Raw genomic sequence first — 22,168 nt, 5'->3', positions numbered from 1 at the left:
TTATCCAAGTGTATTGAAAAACGTTAAGGTAATACCTGTAGGCTACATAAAAAAGGTGATAAGAAAAACTTCAGGCCAATATTTCAGGCCAATATAATCAGGCCTTATTTCAGGCCAATAACAATTGTACCTGTGATATCCAAAGTATTTGAGGCCATAATGCAAGACCAGATCTCAAATAATTTTGAAAACTTTGGTATTTTTACTAAAAAACAATTTGGTTTCAGGCCATGTAGAAATACTAGCAATGCAGTAACAAGTTTAGTAAATTAATAGTGTTGTTGATGATTTGGAGAAGGGTCTATCTGTTAGTTTTAGGTCATATGACATATTGTCTAAAGCTTTCGATACTGTTAAGCATAACATACTTTTTGAAAAATTTTCTTATTATGGCTGCAATTCAAAATCAATCTATTTAAAGGACCGCAACCAGTTTGTTTACAAAGATTGTCAATTCTCTAAGGGCAGAAAGGTTCATTATGGGGCCCATACTTGGATCAATACTCCCTAATATATATATATTAACAACATAATTTGTAATATAGAAGGCACTGATAAAGCAGGATTTCTCTTTGCTGATGATTTTGGTCTCAAAGTTAGTTGTAAATCCGAAGCAGGTGTACAAAATTGTCTAGTTGATAGCTCTCTACTCCTTAATGATTGTTGTGCTAGTAATTATTATGTTCACCTATAATAGAAATTCAAACAATGAAGTAGGGACTGAACCTTTAAAATTTCTAGGTATTGTTCTTGATCCCAAACTTAATTGGCAACCACATATGCAGAATTAATTAGTGAAAAAATAGCAAAGGTACTGTACTTGCTGAGAAGGTTAAAGTTAACTGTAGATATTAATATATTATTAAATGTGTATTTCTCTCAAATACAAAGTTTACTGTCCTATGGTATACTATTATGGGGCTCTAGTACTCATGTCTCAAAAATATTTATACTCCAAAAGAAAGCAATTAGATTGATTTGTAATGTTGATATGAGGACCCACTGTAAACCTTTTTTCACAAAATTGGGAATATTAACTGTCTATTCTTTGTATGTATTATTTAGTGTTAGTTAAGTAATCTGGATTTTTTTAAATTAAATAGTGACTGTCATGGATATGAAACCAGAAATAGGAATAATATCAGAGTTCAATAGTTCAGGTTCACAACTTCACAAAAAAATCTTCTGTACACATCTGTTAAACTGTACAATTCATTACCACTAGAAATTAAGGCACTGCCTCTTACATTCTTCAAAAGGAAATTGAAAACTGTACTGAAAGCTGAAAGTTTATATAACATCCAAGAATTTCATGTAATTGACTGGACCAAATATTTGTAGGCTAATATTATTTGTATATATTAATTGTATTATGTAATATCTAGTACCTATTTTTGACATTTATCAATGCATTGTTAACAATGTCTATGATAATATAGATTCTTATTCTTATTCTTTCAAGAATGTGAACAAAAAAAGGCTTGCTCATTTTTGAAAGTGGATTTCATATTTATTTTTTGTTTGTATTCTAGTTTCCTACATCTTTGTGAGTAATGAGAGAATTGAACAAATACTTTCTGCATTAATTAAATTTATTACCTATAATAAATTAACTTATTACACATGGATGAGTGGATGAATAACCCCCATAATAATTTGAAATTAAAAATGGTTTTTGAATTTCAGTATTTTTTTTATTTCTACAATTTATTCTTGTTTATTATTTCATTTATTTTATAATAATTCCTGTTATATTCAATATAAACAATTTTCATAGATAGAGAATAGCTACAGTATCTTATATTCACTTTCTAGAAAATCACATGAAAATACATGTGAAACAATTGTGGAAAATGCACATTGTAGTGGGTTCTAGCACATACAATATTATTAGATTACAAACTCTACCTCTTCTTTGGTTCTAACCTTCTTACTTTAAAAACTTAAAACAACTTTTTTTGAAAATTGCAGCTTTGAATGCTTTATTGAAAAACGATGATACGTATCAAAAAAGTATTTCAGCTGTTGTTTTTTCCAAAGACTAAATTAAAATAATGTGTCATTTAGTGTGATGATCTCTTTCTTCGAGAAAGATTAGTTTAATTTATTGAAATAGATGGAAACAATTAATCAAACTTAAAAAGCTATGAATTATACATTGAAACAAATCCTGAAACAAGAAATCTAGCTTATTGGAAGAATAGCTTCCAAAATTACTAATGAAGCTAACAATAAAAATCAATGAAAAAAATTTAAAACATTAATTTACATCGAATACCTGTTGCTCTCTTATTGAAAATTAACATGCTTTCCCTGGCTCTTTTGTAATTCAATTACTCAATGCTGATCAATTTGATAAAGCGATCATTGAATAAGGAATTAAAAACGTGGAAACATTAATTAGAGTATAATATTATTTCTCTCAACATCCTTCATATCTTGTCTGTATATTACATAGAATCAGTAGAACATCTTGCCGGTTCAACATCTTTAATCCTTTAGGAGTGCACTCTTAATTCAGGAAAAAAATGATATACACATATACACATACTTTAACCAGGTGATAGTTGTGTGTTACGGTCACATACAATATTTATCTTTTTTCTTGAGCAGCTTTGTAAGTCTTTTTCTAAAAAGTATATAACTTTCAAGTCCCATCGACATCTCCTACGATTTATACAATATTTATCTTCAATTTTTTTTAGAAATTCATCACCTTTGAACTCCTAGATCTTCCAGAATTCTCGATAATGTAAGGGCATACCGGTTTGGAGATAGAGAACTCTCATTTGTTACTACGAGAAGGGATACTCGTAGAATGAATGAATAGATTTTATTTGTCAACATTTGAAAAGATGAATGGCTTCAAAGGTTTTCTACTGGAGGTTTTCTATTCAAAGTTTTAATACCCCAACAATTATAAAGTTGAAAAAAGGTACTGAATGTAGCCTATTTCTCCTAGTAATACTTTGAGTGATAATATAGACTTATACTTCTTCAATCACTGTTTTTATCAGCATAATAATTAGGCTTGGCTTGAATACTTTATAGTTATTTCGAGCTTTCTCGTTATTTATTACGTTGTACACATTCGAGCTGTTTCCTTTGTTCATTGTGATATTCTTCTGCAAACTCAACCAATATCTATCCTTTCAAAATTGATTCTAATACCAATCTCAATGCAGAAGACATATAAAGGAAAAGCTAATATTAATTAGATAAAAGTAAAATCAAGAGCGGTTGCAGAGAATAACGTTGTTAGTGCAGGGTATTCCATCAGTGATTTGAAAGGAGAATGTGGATGATCAACGGATGAAGATGATAAGCGCACCACTTTCCTCCCTTATGATATTATATTATGATATTTGATGATTTCGTTTGTTATTACCAATCAATTGGATTGATCAACAATTAAATTCCAATTTAATTTTCGATAAAGAACTTTATTGGTTTCAAAATTATTTACACTCAGTGACCAAGGCACAATCTAGTAACATAATTTTTATCACATATACATCACTCACACTCTATGTGGTAGAAAGCCCCAATATATGGAACAAAAGGAAGTATGGGGTGATAGTATAACACTCACATTCATAAATGCATTATTAACTGAATAATTTGCTATTTGAAAAAATATCTTAAAATATGCCCAACTATATTATCTTTCCGGTATAGGAAAATGATGTGGAGATTGAAAATAATTGGAATTTACCACGCACATTATCCTGTTTTAAGTTTATGAGAGTTCAATTTCTAGAATTGAAATGCCCTCCGAGTTGATTAAAGAGATTGTCATCCTTTCTATTCTTTCAAACAGGAATTCAACCGATCACTTGCCTTATAGAATTATCAAGTTTATTAGAAGGAATATATTGTAGGATACTTATAGTATGAATTCATATTCATACGCATACTTTTCAATGTATGATTCATTTTCATTAAATTCATTATTATTGAATCATGAAGAGTTGATTTTCCCTTTCACAAATAAATAAAGAATGAGAGTTCTACAATAAGTACCAATTGAGAATTCCTCTTACAAATAATTAAATTAGAAATATGTGTTTCAGAATACGAGATCAAGTATTCAATACAATTATTGAGAATTCCTCACACGCAATCCATGCTTTAATATAATATTCGCCCTTATATTTTTTGTTATAGTTTTCAATTAGAAAGATTCAACCAGAAAACTATTTCCTCATCAAGTATGTGAAAGCCATAATTTTCCTGAAAAAAGAGTTCCTCCTAAGGGATTAGGCAAGAAGTTCTATTGATTCTACATATGATATACAGTACACAGACAAGATAAAGGATTGTGAAAGAAATAATAGTACAATCAATGTTTCATGTTCTTAATACCTTATTCAATGATCGATTTATCGAATTCATTAGCATTGAGTAATTGAATTACAAAAGAGCCAGGAAAAGCATGTTAATTTTCAATAAGAGAGCAACAGGTATTCGATGTAGGCTCTTACAAAATCAATCATTCTGAAAGATCCAGTCGTCCAAGAGTATTGAATTTCTAAAAAAAATTAAAGATAAATATTGTATGAGTCGTAGGAGATGTCGATGGGACTTGAAAGTTATTTACTTTTTGAGAAAAAGACTTACAAAGCTGCTAAATTTAACATTGGAAATATAGGAAGAATAGATATTTAGAGTACCAATGATGTCACACTGATCATCCGACTCTGATCATTAAAAGATCGAGATGCACGTGGCCAGTACATTGTATTCCAAGTAACTTGGTGTTATCTACAGCTTCCACTTTTATAGAGAGATAAAATGAATGCATATCGTTTGAACTTGCCGGTTCAAGTTCAACTACCCAATAGCGTTGTTACGCGGGAAAAGTTATCCAATTCAGTTCCTTGGCGGGCGACAGCTGAACGAAGCGCGACTTTTGAAAATTTCTGCCTAGCGTCACAACTCTCATAATAATTATGTTTTTTCGGCTTAGGAAGGTGAAGGAGTCATGGGAAAATTCTACAAAAAGTCGTGAACGTTTTTTCATATATTTGAGATTCTTCTAAATTTTCAAATCAATCTGTCCAAATTTAACAAAGTTATAAGCATTTTCAAATGTGATGCTGGTTAAGAATAAAAATAGAGTAATATCCGTATTCCCTACCAGACATTCAGCTGAACTTTGAGTTCTCATTTTATTCTATGGAAAAATGAATGCATTTTTAGCATTTCTGAGCTTGGAATCATATTTTTCAAATGTTTCTTCATATCTTTATCCAATCAGGTACAATTTAGATAATATACAGTGATGCAGTAATTAAGATTTCTATTACATAAATACATACATTACATATATAAATTAATAAATATATACATTATATAAATTACATACTTGAGTATATTCTTACCATTGAACGGACCAACACGAATTGTAGAGATTTAAACAAAAGATCCACCTTGTGTTAAGGAATGAACCTACACTTCTATGGATGAATACTTCGTATACAAATCAATTAATATCAGATAATTTGATAATATTCTAGAGATTGGAGTTAGACTCACTAATATTCTATAAGGAATAATTGTCATACATGGAAGATGTTGGAGTACATTTCTCATTATAATGTAAATGTAATAACAGTTTGTAGCATTCGATGTTTTAATGATTCCAGTAGTCCTTCATTATTGTACTTTCTTGTGTATGTCACTGCAATAAACTGAATTTATTGATACACGAAATAATTCTAAAATCAATATAACAATAGGCAGTGTTCGGTAAAGATGGTATTGTGATTAAAATTCATTCAAAGACCTGGCATGCTGCCCAAAAGTCTTCATTCAGTTTTAACAATCAAAACCTTGATATTATTCCAGCAAATAAGTATGAATTCCACGGCCATTCCCCAATTTTATTCAGATGTTCATACCTTAAGATTAGTGTGGTTAATTTCTGATGACAAAGTCGAAAACATTTTTTTTAATTTCCAATAATTGATAGATACCCAAAAGTCAAATTCTTTTATATTAACAGCCCATTTTTTATATTCTCAAGAGAAGGGATGTTTAAAACCTTTATGGTCGCTCACACCATTAGCATCCACCGACCTTGCCACCCACTGAAGCTTGCAGCTCCTGAACACATGCCTTGTATCCCCAAAAATTCCCTAATGTAATGCTTTTTGTCTGTCATCTTGAACTTGAAAAATTTCATTTCGTGAAAACTGTACTTGTTCTATAGTTGTTATTGTCTCTCTAAGGGCCATTTGCACAGTGACAGTTTAAACGAAAATTCCATCTTAAACTGGATTAAATCCATATCAAGTCTCGTTTGTTATAATGTGTTACATTTTGAGTTTAAGCCACCAGCTGATTAAATTCAGTTTAAGCTTTGACTGTGCAAATGGCTCTTAATTCGGTAATTCCCTTTCAACTGATACAGCTCATTGGGGTTTTCAGGGTAATCTCCTAGATTTCTACATTTATTGAGCATGCTTGACTTATTATGCAACCTCAAATAAATAAATAAATCAACTTTATTAATCAACTTTAAATGCATAAAAAAACGGTGCTTGTACAATTTTTTTCCTTTACATATTCTGACAACATGAAAATCTTAGTTATGTGCAATACAAGTTCACGGAGCCGGTCGCTGGTTGATTCAAACAAATCTCGAATCATTATTACAAAGACGAAGTATGGCAACGTTTGATGGACCTTCATGAGGAGTGAAATTTATTTACTATATATGAGAATTGGCAACACAGCTCAGCGGACCAAACATAGGAGCACATTTCACGCAGCAATTATAATATTGAAGGACCTTCTTGAGGAGTAAAATTTGCATGCAACTCTAATGTTGGCGCCAAATCACTCAAGACCCAACATAGGAGTAGATTTTATATAGCAGAATTATATAAGCACTTTGGAGGTTAGAAAGGACCATCATGAGGTGAATAACTTCACAAGGATCTAGATTAATTATGGATGAATATATCATAAATTGAGTGGAATATAACCATTCAGCAAGTCAAGTTCTTCAGGTATAACATAATAGTTTCATTTTGTGACTATCTGATCAAATTTAAAATGGGGGGTCCCGGGGAACTACATAAGAGTTGAAATTTTACTGGACCTACAACAGGCACAAAAACGTAAATATATATATATATATATATATATATATATATATACTAGTGACCTCCTGGGTTGGAGAACTCGCTCATGTTGTATTGATCTTTGGAATCTTCAAGATCTTTGGAAAAGGAATATCAAGTTGTTTCCATAATTTTCACCAATCCTATAGGTCTATCCCAAATAGTATCATTAGTAACGCGTATGTTACAGTCAAACAATAGACAGTTAATGTAAATGTTAAAGTTAATGTCAATGTGATAGGCGAGTTACTATAAAAGTTGTAAATCATGTGTCAGCGATAAAGGACAGTCTGTGTGATAACTCCCAAATAGCATCAGCTCTTTTAAATAATCAGCTCTCATAATTCAATGGAAAAATACTAGGTATAAGAAAGGTACTAGGTATACTAATACTAGGTATAATGGAAAGATACTAGGTTATCCCGGGTCGCACGAATGTGAAATTGTATTAAACTATTATTTCTTTTTTTCCTCTTCTTTTTCTTCTTTCTTTCCGTCTTCATTTTATTTTCCTTCTTCTTCTTTTAATTTTACGTATTCAACTTATAGATTAGTTCAGTGGTTACTGGGATCTCATGGTTGATCTGTGCATTTAATGAATCGCAACATCTATTTCCTTATAAACTGTTAATATTGTTTTTATATCCTGAAAAGGGACGAAGGAGTGAGTCAATTTTGTTGTCCAACGAACTTTGGTGAAAGCTTCGAATAATACGTGTTCAAAATTTGAAGTTAATTGATCAAATTGTTCAAAAATTATCGTAGAACATACTAACCCAATGACGGACAACGACTTTGGATATGAGTCAAAAGTAAGAACTCGCTAACGCTCTTTCAACTATAAACTTAGTCGACCTATATATTCATTGAAAAAAAAACAAAAATATGAATCCCATAGAATAATAATTCCAGTGTTATTTTGTAAATTTATCATTATAGCATTCCAGTTTCCAATAACAATATTATATTCATTCGAAGATTCCATTCCTTTGACTCAATGTGAACTGAAAACTATTTGTGAGTAATGTATTAGAAATGTACGAACATTTATAATTGAACTAGTTATCTCTACGGTACCATGTACACCAGTAATTCCTTGTTCTCAATTATTCAACGTTGATATGAAAAATAATAAACAAGAGAGAAACGGAATTCGATGAGGGTTGCGTTGAAAATTGGAAAACTGGTTATATTAATCACGCTTCGGTTCGCAGACGATCGATGATCTTTCAACTGGAATAAGCAAATATTTGAGAGAAGAAAATCACTAATATCCAATTGTAACGGTTCACATGAAGTTATTAATATCTTTTGTTTGAAGAGAGTCTACTGGAAAGTTTAAGCTGCGAATAATTCGTTTGGCTAAGGGAGATATTGGAGCTCTGATTGAAAATCACAGTACCGCGTCATACCTTTTCATGGAAACTGAATAATTTTGCCTCTCAGTTGAAGAACTCTTCTTTGAGTGAATCGAGCTCCTGATAAAATAGCTCGGCATCGGCGGCGAATCAGCTCGCTAAAGATCGCATTATTTCTCAAAGTTCCGCAGCTATTGTGCAAAATCTGACAAATATCATACGTCACTGCTGGGTTTAGCAGGAGGATTTCAAAAAGCTATTCAATCAATAATGAGAATCATGGAGATAATTTTATTAGAGTTAGCGAGTTTTGAAAATCACAGAATACTGCCTCTACAAAATACTCACATACATAGTTTCAACAATCAATATGTATAAGGTATTTAATTACGAATAGACAATCATTAAAAATCGAATAAATAAAGCCAGTTGCATCACTGTAGAAATCAATCTGAAAGGTTGCAGACTCATCGATTTTAGGACGTTTGATCTTTTCCCGTCCTTATAAATTCTATTGGATTGCAAATAACTTAACAAACATATTATGCTGTGATCATTTGTTTGTCACGCTCTATTCACGTCGAAAATTGATTAGTGTGTAACTGGCTTATCCGGACTAAAAGAATCCATATGAGATTTGCAATCTTATTATATTCTATTATTTAACAAAGCCGTTTCTGGAGCATAATTCATATAATGAGTATTATATTATAATATTATATACTACAGAAAAAATTATCCTAACTTTTCCGAAGACCTTGATTGGAATTTATAATCCATTCCCAATAAGACAATTTCATTCCAAAATTGAGCTTTCTCAAGTTCCGGGAAAATAAAAAACTAATTTTCAAATTTTTCCTGCTTTAAGCTTGAAGAAGTTCAGAAAATTTGAATTGAGAGTTAGAGTTTTATAATCTGTGAGTATGTTAGAGAAATTATGTTCTCGGAACTTGCCATTGCCTTTATATGATTCAAAAAGTGATATTTCAAATAAAAAATCAGTTAGATAAATTCCAAGCAACTAGCAATATCTATGAAATTTACTATTCCAAAATTATTGAAGGAACATTGTTTCATTATTTTTTATTTTGCAGGACCTATGCCTACCGATGGACCCCGATTTCTATCGAAGGGCCAAAGCTACCGAGTTGTCATCGGCGATACAATTCTTCTTCCGTGCTCTGTCACCGATCTAGGTAAGAATTTATCATTCACTAGAAATTAGAATCAGATCTATGGATGGAATTGATTAAAATAGCATCAGACAATGTTTTATTCTCATCTCTTCGAAGGATTCCTAAAATCATTTCTTCTGTCTTATCACAACGTGGAAGCCATATTATGCAGAACAGTTTTTGCTGCTCATTGGAGGAACAGGTTACCACAATTATTATTCAAGTGGCGTAGGAATGAAGCCAGAAACTTGAGAGTTTCTCATAACATTTAATCTGCCTATAATGATACATCCTTTCTTCATATGGTTGGGATGACATAATGCAATGCTAAGCAATAACCGCAACAAACATCAGTGCGAGGTCACGGAACATATGCGTTGCCCTCTCTCCAACACCCCCTGGCACCAAACAATGACTCATATGTGTTCGCGAGCAGGAGCATGGAGGTATGGAGCCGAAAGCAGAGCACAGCACACAGCTTGCTTCCGACACAACGCCAGTGTGTGTCGTAAATTTCTTGTCGTTCAGCTTTTGCAGCATTTATACTGCTTTTTCTCGTTGCTGCAGAACGCAGTCAAAGGGAACGCTCTCTCATCGTATAATATTTTCATGCAGTGTTACGTTAGTCATTTCTCGAAATTCGCCAAATATCTCTTTCAAATGCACCTTCGCATCCTTGGTGACACTCGAGAGGTGAGCGCTGGGCGGCCCACGGCTTTGTATTCATTCTGCTCCTAATGAATATTGACAACACGTTACTCCTACCAGGTCTTTTTGGCTCCATTCACGTCCATGATATTCAAACGTACCGAATTTCGAGTTTGGTCTTCCATTGTTTGGTGGTCATGATCACACTAATTAACATCTATTTTTATTACAAAAGTGAAATTTTGTTATTCGAGGGATGTGGATATAATATTATTTCAAATGCAGAATTTCATGTTGGAGGATATGGAAATGCATGAGTCCAAACTATTGATGATACTGAAGATACTGATTACCTAATTATATATCCCTTTAATTTTCGACTTTGATCTCACATACCACTCAGAATAATATTTCAAGTATGTGATTTCTTTCTAAAATTCTAAGTTAGCACAGAACGACGTTATCCTGAAAAGGCACTTAATTTCAATTAGTCAACCTGTATACAACGATATTGAGAATATTCTATCATTATGTGTATTCAAATAATACGTTCAATATGAAATTTTGTTGATAAAAAATATGAATTGATCTAATCGAATACCTTGATATTATCAAAATTAAAGGAGGATATAAAACCGAATGTACTGCTCCACATAGAATACTCAAGGTAATTGGAAAATATTCAAGGACTGGTGGTTGTCTTGCACAATCACCAAGTTCCGATTCCTACCCTGCCTCTCTACTTTTTCTCAAGACGACTTTCTTTTCATCTTGGTCGAGTGAAAGGCAAAGTTCAAACTTGACAGAAGATGAGTCTGTTGGCCTTCTCTGTTGTTTGTCGGCGTTCAGCATTCTCGTATCATAGTGAGTAGAAAGCGAGGTTTGTTTGAAGAAAGATATCCGGGGATGGATACACTTAACTCACGTGCAAATGAAAGCGTGTGTTGGGCGGGTGGTGGGGAGGGTGTTGAGGGTGGGAGAGCCTAGCTGTGATTAGAAGTACGTAGGATGACCAGACGCGGCGCGGCAGAGCGCTCAGCGCTGCAGACCCGCACTGCTGCTTCACTCTGGGGTCAGTGCAAGCGAATTCCAGCCACGTCTCTTCTCGGACCCTAATCTCCTTTCCGGTTTCCTTTCTGCTCAGAACTTGCAGTTCGCTCTCCGAACAAAGACCTACCCAATTAGGCTTGTGACGTCCTCGCTTTTAGCTGCTATGTTCTCTGTCATAAGGCCATAACTTCTCATGCTCGATGCAATAGCACAAATTTATACTGTTCTGGAAGGTACAATTCTCTTTGTCGGAAGGGAAGAAAAATGATCTCTTATTACACCTGCTCATTTAACAGAGTCTTTGAAGATACAAATAGCGAGGAGCCAGCTCTTTTACTTGATTTGGTCTGAATAAGTAGTCTATTCAAAAAATAAATATTATTCTTAAACAAAGACAAAGATTAAATTTCACCTGCTGAAAAACCCATAGGTTTAGCAGGACCCAACATTGTAAAAAAAGATCCAAATTTTCTTTCCCTAATACTTTAACCCTTAGACTACCAACGGGACAATATGTCCCAGCAGAAATGACCAACCTCAGACTACAACTGGGACATTGGCCCATATGAATAAAACCAGAGCAAATGCTCATGAGCAAGAGCATGGAGCATAAGGTTTTGCTCATGAGCAAAAGGTAGAAGCAAAAGCATTTGCTCATTTTTATATGAATAAGCTTTACCTTATACTCTTACCTTATGCTCCTGAAGTCTGGAGCATAATAATGCTCATGTATTTCAAAGATTTTTCATCAGCTGATTCGCTTTTGTAGCCTTACTTTGTTTTTATAGCTCATGGAAGCGCTAAATATGCAAGTCGGGGGAACCGCTTCTGCTTGCGTCGTCTGCTCTGTTTTCTATTTATGAATAGTTTGAGGTTAGTTGAGTTAAGCATTTTGAAATAATAGCGTGAAAAAATGTCATTTCTATAATAATCTTCAGCATACTCTTATAATATCAATAGCCTTCAATCGTCTACACTCCCATCTCCTTGAATGCCTATTTACTATTTTGTGATGGCTACCTTTATATCAGGTATTTTTTATTTTATATTGTATTATTATTCTTTTGTAGAAATAATGGTGATATATATCATGGTTGAATCTAAAAAGAGTTTTATAGTTCTCAACTATTGGTTGTGATCGTATCTGGTATAGTTTCCTCTTCCTCATACGAATTAGTTGAGCCATTGTACTATGAGCAAAGGTACTATGAGCTGCTCTAGACTTCATATAATGTCAATAATAACATGTGAAATGGAAATTGCAGAGCTATTTACTAAATTCTATTCATTTTATCGTGTTTTTTGTATTGGGACATATTATCCCAATGGTAAAATTCGTTATTTGGTATTTGACGGGACAAGCTTCATAGACACTATTTGGTAGTCTGAGGGCTATACTACTACTTCTTGACTTCAAAATAATGATCCGCCATTTTCAATTGATATTGTGTCCTCACATAATATCAATTCAAAATATTGGAAATAGAATTGAAGGTGGAATTCACACATCCATATATCTTAAAAGCATTTAAAAGATATTCATAAATGAAACATAAATAAATTTATCACTTGAAAATATACACGAGTAGTATAAGAATACATTTATTTTGTATATGATGTATCGAATTTCTTTTCTTGAAATGTGGAATGTTTCAATAAGATTCTTCATACAAAATCATAACAATATTCACCAAGAAAGTATTTCTCTCAAGTAGCTTTTTTGAACTATAATTATCACAGTTATTGTATGTTAGAGATTGAAAATATTGAACTTGTTAATGAAACTTGAAAAACTTTTAAACCTTCTTCTGAATTGAGATGAATTATCTTCAAACGTTGATCATTCCTGGAACTATTTTCTCAATTCATCAGTAACTACACAAAGGTTTCTAGGATGAAGTTGAAGGTAATCAATAAACCCTGAATTTCCAGTCTACATCCTTCTCACAAAATGTAATTCATTTCCCAGTTCTTGAGCTCTTCCCCAAAAATGGTTCTGGAACTAGAGTGAGCTTTCAAGTTGGAATAGTGTTTCAATGAGAAGGGAGCGAGAGAAAAATGGGTAATTAGCGAATTTCTTAATTGATCCTTAAGTGGAAGCGTCTGGCGTGAAGCCTCAGGTGTTTACTTTGTAAACAGATACAGAAGAGAGCCGTTTAAAAAAGTGAACTCCTCCCGTTTAAGTGTTCTGGTGTATGGAGGAAAATATATTGCTTTTGCTGAGAGAGGAGTAGGTTTTTCTTCTCATAATCTTCAGTCGCACGTTTCCTTTACTCGCTTTTTTGCGTGGAGGAACAACAGCTGAGTCTAATTTCTTTTCTGAGTGCCGGAGAACAGGCCTGAGTTGCCTGGAAGAATATCTCATCGAACTTCCAATCGAATCAGTCCCATTCGAGGATAATATCACCTTTATCCATTCATTCAATTGTTGAATATTTATCAAGGATGAGGAAGAGGTTACTCTTACGTGGAAGTCTTCAATAGATTCTGTACTTTCATTTTTGAAATCGATACTGGATCTCAAAAATGTATTCTGTAAAGAAATTCCTATGAATTCTCTACTGATCTTTATTTGTTCAAGAAAGTATTCTCGAATGAGTAATTGTTATAATTGTCACAATGATGGGAATATGTGAGATGACATGATCACAATCTATATTTCTAGGTGATCAAGTAGGCTACCGTATTTGCTCGCTTACCACGTACCCACGTGTTAGACACGCACCCCAAGAACGAGACAACTTTTTATAACAAAAAAATATGGGTAATATTGAAGCTCCTACGTTAGATGATTATTCATATTTACATATTTTCCAGTTAATGAATGATGGAACGTGTTCCCCGCATTTAAACGTAGAATGAACTACTTAACAACATCGACGGTATGAACAATAGACAGACTCACTGTAAATAGTAAACATAGCTGACAAACTGTTCATACTGGAATTGTCTCCATTTGGGAAAACTCCGCATATGACGCGTACCAACGCATTTTTGTTTGATTTTTAGAAAAAAAGTAGGCGTTAAGAAAAAAGTTTAGAAAAAAGTGAGAAAATCCTTGAACAGCTAGATTTGATTGAAAGAACTAGTTAATTATATGACAAAAAATGGAGTACGTCTATTGATACATCGATATCTAAACTACAATAATTATACAAGTATTTTGTATATGTTTGTACTAATAATCTATTAATTGACATAATCGGGAATTTTTCCAAGATCTTCTCGTGATATTCCTCCTCAACGTAATTGAATTATTGATGGGAAAGCGTCTATGAATTATTCAACGCCAATCATTGACTCCGCAAGATAGATGTGGTTATACCCATTTGCTGGTCAATTAAATGTGGGAGCAAATTCCAGCTTGCGGTTGACTTGCAATTCAAAGTTTCCAGTTTCTGCGAACCCCTTGGAAGTGGACTGGAGTTGCACAGAAGGAATAAGTTAAGAGCGAATGAAGTCCCTTTCCAAGTAAGATCCGAATCTCTCCATTTCTCAAGTTTCCCCAGAGATAACTGTATAAGTGCAGGAATATGTTGTGCTTCATTCACATGCATTACCAGACTGCGACTGGCAATTGCGGTTAATTTTTTACTATAGCTTCTGGTTTCAAATTCAATATACTGAGTCATATTATAATTCCAATTAAAATAATACTTCCACCGTTTCATTCCTCCCAGATTCACATTTTGCTCAATACTTCAATGGTTTAATCAAAAGGAAGCAATTGATCTGTATTCCCATCCTGATTCAGAGTACCTTGGATGTAAACTGGAAGTTACTCAATCTAAGTAACAGAGTTGAAATCAATATGAAGGAGTAAATGGGGAGACTAGACGACTGGAAAGCCTGTATAAATATGTTATGTAATAGTTTAATATAGGGGGACCGAGCTTCGCTCTGGAGTTTAAAAACATAGAACATTTGGAACGAAAGATTCTATTCATAATGTATGTTTATTTATTTCGTTTTTAATCGTACAATTATTTTCACAGTTATATGAGGAGGCGCAACAAGCTTATGCCCAAAACTGTACCTTTTCAAATTTAAAATCGAGGAACCGAGCTTCGCTCGTTATTTTTATTGACCGAGCGGAGTGAGGTCTAAGATTCAAGTCGACGGTTTGGCATTTCTCTTAATCTTTAAATGTTTGAATGTTCAAATGTTTATATGTTGCGCATTTACAGCGAAACGCGGTAATAGATTTTCATGAAATTTGACAGGTATGTTCCTTTGAGTGAAAATCAGAATAATTATAGAATTATTCATCATAAATCAGCTGACAAGTGATTACACTGATGTGTGGAGAAGCCAGTCTATTGCTGTATTTCCATAAGGTCTATAGTTTTAATCAGGTAATTGTGCATGAGAATACTGCGTGAGGTCTACTGTTCACAGAACTACTAGTTTATTGATAAACAGAACACAATTCTCTAAAATTATGGTGTTTATATTTCACAGCTGGCTGTACGTCATCTTATGAATTTCGGGGATGCGATATTTTGATTTTTCACATACACACTTGCTCACTCACTTTTCTACTATCCACAGACGATAAAAGTCTCAGCTGTTTCAGCCAAGGATGAATAAATTATCATTTAAATGTCGTTCAGCGAGTTTTCACAAGGAAGAGACCTAGTGCAATCGAATTTTTATACCATAAACCTACTATGTTCCAAATTTCGTGAGAATCGTTAGAGCCGTTTTCGAGATCCGTTCAACATAAATAACCAGATACATAATACAGAAATCGTTCGCTTGATATAATAGAATACTACAGTCCAAATCAAAATCTAGGTTAAGCTACTATCACTCATCAAAATAACAATTTATTCACACTTCAAAAAAAACACGTCATCAATCACAAATAATAGATATACTATGAATTCGATTTAGAATCCTATACTATTAAACGAGCAATATTTCTGTTTATATGTGACCGGATCTCGAAAACGGCTCTAACGATTCACACGAAATTTGGATCAGAGTAGGTTTATGATAAAACGAAAATTCGATCGCACTAGGTCTCAACCCTGGGATAACCCGCTGAAGGACATTAAAAGATTAAAAGGATAAATACGCCTTGGAAAACAGCTGGCAATTTTGTCGTCTGTCGATACCATAATGGAATTGAGTGAACGAGTGCATGTGTGGGATCATCCAGCTGATCTCACGAAAAGAAAAATTCAGCAAGAGAAACTTATTCTCGTTTATTTCTCTTTTTTTTTTGAAAACATGTTTTCGCCACACTTGGATGTAATGAGCTGGTTTACGTGCGTCATATGGAGGCCGAAAGTGATTGTTTTCCGACCAGGCCGGTAAAAATTTACGGCCCTAGGGCTGTAAAATGACCTTGAATAACAGCTGATCGTGTCCGATCTCACAAAAATCATAGAGATAATCTCATAACGACTGTAATAATCTATATAATTATGTATCGTGAATCGCGGTATCATGTCTATAATATATTTTATGAATTACTGTTTCATAATTTAATATTTATTATTGTGTTTTTGATATCAAACAATAGAATACGATGATATCTCCATAGCCTCAACAATATAATGTTGGCTGCATTGTCCATTGTCAGAAAGGTAAGTATCGCAAGTCTTTAAAAGTGAAGAATCGAATTTGAAATCAAAGTACAATAATTGTATCAATATTTAAAAGTGAGGTAGAGTAATAATTGTTTCTTTTTTATTATCGAATTCCACTTCTTAATGCAATACAATCAACAATAATAATAGGAAAATACAGCAGAGATCTAAAGTTTAAGGTAAGCCTACTGGTGAAACTCAGCCTTGACTGAAAAATTCCTAGTAATTTTTCTGTAATTCATTATTAAAACTTTTAGATAATTTTTCTTCAATATCAAACCATATAGAGAAAACATTAGGCCCACTCAAGATTGAATCTTCGAATGTTTTCTCTATGATTTAACTATTTTCATAGCAATATTTTGTTGTGAAAATGCCGGCAAACCGGCTTCAAGTTTGCCGCTATAGGCCTACACTATAATATTATAGTAGCCTACATACGTTACCTGACTTACAGGCCTCTTCAATCATAAATATGCAATGGCCGAGAGCGTAAAGGCGTAATACATCAGAACTCAAAGTTCAGTGAATTACAAACATGATCTAGGTTCGAACCTCGGTCAGTGACATTTTTTTTTGTCGATGAATTTCGACTTTTATTAGCTATTTTTACTTTCCTTGCCCTACTACCAAAGGTAAGGAAAGTATTGCTTTCCAAAAAAAATTAAGGTTCCCCAATTTCAAGTTTTCTGTACGTTTCAAGGTCCCCTGAGTCCAAAAACATGATTTTTGGGTGTTGGTCTGTGTGTGTGTGTGTGTGTGTGTGTGTATGTGTGTATGTGTGTATGTCTGTGAACACGATAACTCCATTCCTAATTAACCAATTGACTTGAAATTTTAAACTTAAGGTCCTTATACCATGAGGACCCGACAGTAAGGAATTCAATAAAATCCAATCCAAGATGGCGGAAAAAATGGCGGATAATTACTAAAAAACCATGCTTTTCACGGTTTTCTCAAAAACGGCTCAAACGATTTTTTTCAAATTTATACCATGGATAGCTATTTATAAGCCCTATCAACTGACATGAGTCTTATTTCTGGGAAAATTCCAGGAGCTCCGTAATATTATTGAGAAAAATGGCGGATAATGACTAAAAATCCATGTTTTTCACGGTTTTCTCGAAAACGGCTCCAACGATTTTCTTCAAATTTATACCATGGATAGTAATCCATCAGCTCTATCAACTGGCATGAGTCAACATGAGTCAATGAGTCAATTTATACCATGGATTCATAAGCCCTATAAACTGACATGAGTCTCATTTCTGGGAAAATTCCAGGAGCTCCGTAATATTATTGAGAAAAATGGCGGATAATGACTAAAAAACCATGTTTTTCACGATTTTCTCAAAAATTACTTGACCGATTTTTTTCAAATTCATACCCTGTATAGTAATCCATCAGCTCTATCAACTGGCATGAGTCTTTTTCCTGGGAAACTAATGGGGGGGTCCACCCCATCCTTGAGAAATGGACTTTGTAACCTACTTCTCGTGCATGAGGTAGGTAGATAGGTAGAGCAGTTTATAAAAAGAACACAGTCATAGCCTAGATTTTCATCTGTAGAACAGCTATTTTGACGACTTTTGAAAAAATCATAGAATTTCACAATTTACACAAAGGAAAAAGTACTCTGAAAACAATTATATATACACATATAAAGTAGTCTGATCGTAGTTGCAAATATTTTGCCGCCAATCGTCATTATAATATTCCCCTAAATTATTCTCATCTAAGAATGAGGCTTACAGTTCAATGAGCAAGGAAAGTTGTGTGCATGTACCACACCAGATTTTTTATATTAGTTACCGTAATTTAAATTTCAATCAATTTTTTAGATATATTTTGAGACAAAACTGTGAAATATGCAATTATATTAATTTTTTAATCACATTATTTCAAAATAGTAATGAAAATTCTATTCATCCATCTATCCATGAGATATTGCACCAGGCGCAAAGCGCGAGCTACAAAAATTCAAACAATTATTCGAAATATTAATAGTATAAAAATATTGTCACTATTGTAAATTATTAATTAGTGATATTGAAATTAATTGACAGTGAAAGTTGTCATAACCAAGATTCAAACTATCAAAATAGGCTGTTTGAATTTTATTTATTTTTTAATTTCCAATATATTGGGAAGTTTTTTTTTTGGTGTGGCGAAAAATAGCGTTCGCACCATGGGCAAAAATGTATTTCCGGCTCTCAATCTTTTCTAGTCCTCGGCCTACGGCCTCGGACTTAAAAACCGATTTCGAGCCGGAAATATCTCATTTTCGGCCCTAGGTGCGAAATATACTATTACTTCAGAAAGTCCAAATTAGTAGCTAGATGCTGTTAGTGTAGAATAGTACATAGAATATTAACAAATATTGTAGCAAACATGGTATATTATTCCTAATCGAATTCATAGTATATCTATTTGTAATATTATTGATAATGTGTTTGTTTTTTGAAGTGTGAATAAATATTGTTATTTTGATGAGTGATAGTCGCTTAACCTAGATTTTGATTTGGACTGTAGTATAATTGAGAAGGGACAGTTTTGGGCATAAGCTTGTTGTGACTCCTCATCCAACTGTAAAAATAATTGTACGACTGAGAAAATGAATAAAGAAAATAAACTATAAATTCTATCCTTCGTTACAAATTTTCTATGCTTTTTGACTCCAGAGCGAAGCTCGGTCCCCCGATATTGATATACTTCTATGTTTGCTACAATATTTGTTAATATACCATGTACTATTGTACACTAACAGCATCTAGTTACTATTTTGAAATTTCTGAAGTGAACATGTTCTCTAAGAAAAAGAGATATAAACGAAAATAAGTTTTTCTTGTTGAATTTTTCTTCTCGTGACTTGCACTCGCTCACTCATACGGTATCGTCAGACGACAAAATTTCCAGCTGTTTTTCCAAGGACGTATTGTTATCCTTTTAATGTTTGTGATGAATCTTTTGAGTAAATCTCATGAAAAGAGAGAGTTAGCTAGGAAAATTGTAATTACCCTTATAGAATGAAAGATCTGCCAAACGAATAGTTAGCACCCCAGCGATAAGGCTTCCTTATCAACAGCTGAGTATAAGATAAGAGTACCGTTCTGTACTACGCATTTTTTCCAGAGAATTATTCAATGAAATTATAATTATTTTGCAAATTGAGTACAAGTCATTTATGAATTGCTCATTGAACTTTTGGAGGTTAAACTTTTGTTTACTATTGATCAGATGTTTTTGTAGCAGCTCAGACACATCTGACTGACTCAATATATCATAAAATGTCATGCCAGGTTTTCATGCCAGCTATAATATTATTTCTAAAATAAGGAACTATTGATAAAGGACCAAAAATTTCGAATAGAAAAATAAAATGTATGTATTATTGTTAAAATCTATTTATTATTCACGAAATTACATTAAAATGTCAAATGTTATTGTAACAAACTAGGCCATAGCATGAATACTGTATTACTGATAAGAGCAACAAAAATTAATTATAACAGTTTCAAATATAATAAGAATTGTATAGAAATATCAAATTATTAATTATTGATTAAACTGAGTCACATGGTGAATGAATCTCTTTGGCAAGTCTAAGCCAATCATATGTCATAGAAATAGCATCAAAATAGATGATCGTTTGAAAGCATCATATGTTAATCTGTTATCAGACAGCAAACCTGCCTTATCATAATTATATGCTAGTGCATGTACACTGTATAGAGGAACTGTATCTAGAGAATTAAGCAGTTTAAAAAAATATACAAATTAAGTTATTGTAATTAAAGGAATTATATTTTACTGCTTGCCACTGACGTCATGCCTACGTCATAATCATTCTACCAATGGCAAATTTTCATGCAAATTAATTACACAGAGATTCTCAGAGAAAAGGTTCTAGCCAAAGGCTTAGAAAAAGACAAGACTTCCCTTTCAAAATCCTCAACGCTAAGACGTTGTTGAAAAGATACCAAAGACCCATTAGTGAAATTTTGTTCGATTTTTATATATTTTATCTGTGAGCCAATGTTTTAGGCTAATTTATCTATTATTTGTAAATTTATTTCATCAATCGATAATTCTAGAAATTCAAATTTAATTATTCCCTGATTTAATTGGTGGAGGAGATAATTAATTAAAATTCCACATGTGCTGAAACCGAAGCCTGGACCGGCCACTGATCAAACAAATTTGATCTGAAGGAACCACGACCGCCAAGAGGATCCACGTGAGTTTTATATTTTGGGGCCCCAATCTTCGCTTCAAAAGAAATAATAGTGCAGAAAATATAAAATTTTCCTTCGTTAAAGTAATAGTCACGCCGACAAGCGCTTATAATTTTATTAAGATCCTAGATTTTATCTGATAGAATTTATAAGAACTTGTGGTTGATTAACTATCCTCCACTGCCAGAACCACGACCCGAGTAATTTTGAAAATCTTTTATAATTTGTTTTCACTATTCTTTCAAAAACTGTTAAAATTATCAATTATAAAATTCTGTTGGATCATGCATGGTGTCATGAGAGTACAAGAAAATTTCTAATTACTTTTGTTAATGATAAACTATTCTCAATCTGTAATCCAAGCTTTACATCTGCACTGTCAAACTATATATTTTATTATATTATATTTCCACTTTATCAATTCATCTTCTGAGTTCGATTATTCCTTAAGCCTGTCAATCATTGTGTCTGACACGTTCTATATTATCAAGAACCGATCAAGTACGATCATTGAAATAATTGATTCGACCTGGATATTGGAACAGATCTAAGTGGATGTAGTGTGTGGGGTCAGATCGAGATTATCTATTCTCTGTCCTTACCTGCTCATATATCAGCTTTTATCTGTTACCAACTTCGACTTAGGAGCGAATTCGTCGACTGTATAGCAGATGCAGCTGGAGATCATATAATTTCCTACAGTAGAGCATAAAACCCGACAAGACTCTGTTCTCGAAATAAATTACGAACGATATCTGGTCCTAGTACCCTATCTTAATCCTCCAGAACTTATTAGAGACGCAGTCCCGTAAATTATCTACATCAGGATTTTTGCTCGACCTGTATGATTTTATATGCTGTTCCATCACAGGTAATAGCTTTAAGATATCCGTATTCAGTGTTTAGCAACCGCTACACTACTTTAAAAAATTTTTATCATTATACAATCTGTCATAAGAAGAATCAAGGGTGAGT

At 33.2% G+C, this 22,168-nt stretch overlaps 1 protein-coding gene across 4 annotated transcripts in view; it reads left to right on the top strand.

Moving 5' to 3' along the window:
• The window catches only part of LOC111043601 (limbic system-associated membrane protein), a 474,975-nt gene that overhangs the window by 132,577 nt on the left and 320,230 nt on the right, over window positions 1-22,168 (top strand). For all 4 annotated transcript variants that reach the window (XM_039423919.1, XM_039423920.1, XM_039423918.1 and 1 more), the window contains exon 2: window positions 9,583-9,684. In XM_039423919.1, the coding sequence (XP_039279853.1) occupies window positions 9,583-9,684 (102 nt within the window). The remainder of the gene's footprint in view (window positions 1-9,582; window positions 9,685-22,168) is intronic.

Source organism: Nilaparvata lugens, chromosome 3, assembly GCF_014356525.2.
Source record: "Nilaparvata lugens isolate BPH chromosome 3, ASM1435652v1, whole genome shotgun sequence".
In the NCBI taxonomy this organism is placed as follows: domain Eukaryota; kingdom Metazoa; phylum Arthropoda; class Insecta; order Hemiptera; family Delphacidae; genus Nilaparvata; species Nilaparvata lugens.
The sequence above is the reverse complement of the archived record's forward strand: the minus strand, read 5'-3'. Positions and strand labels throughout refer to the sequence as shown.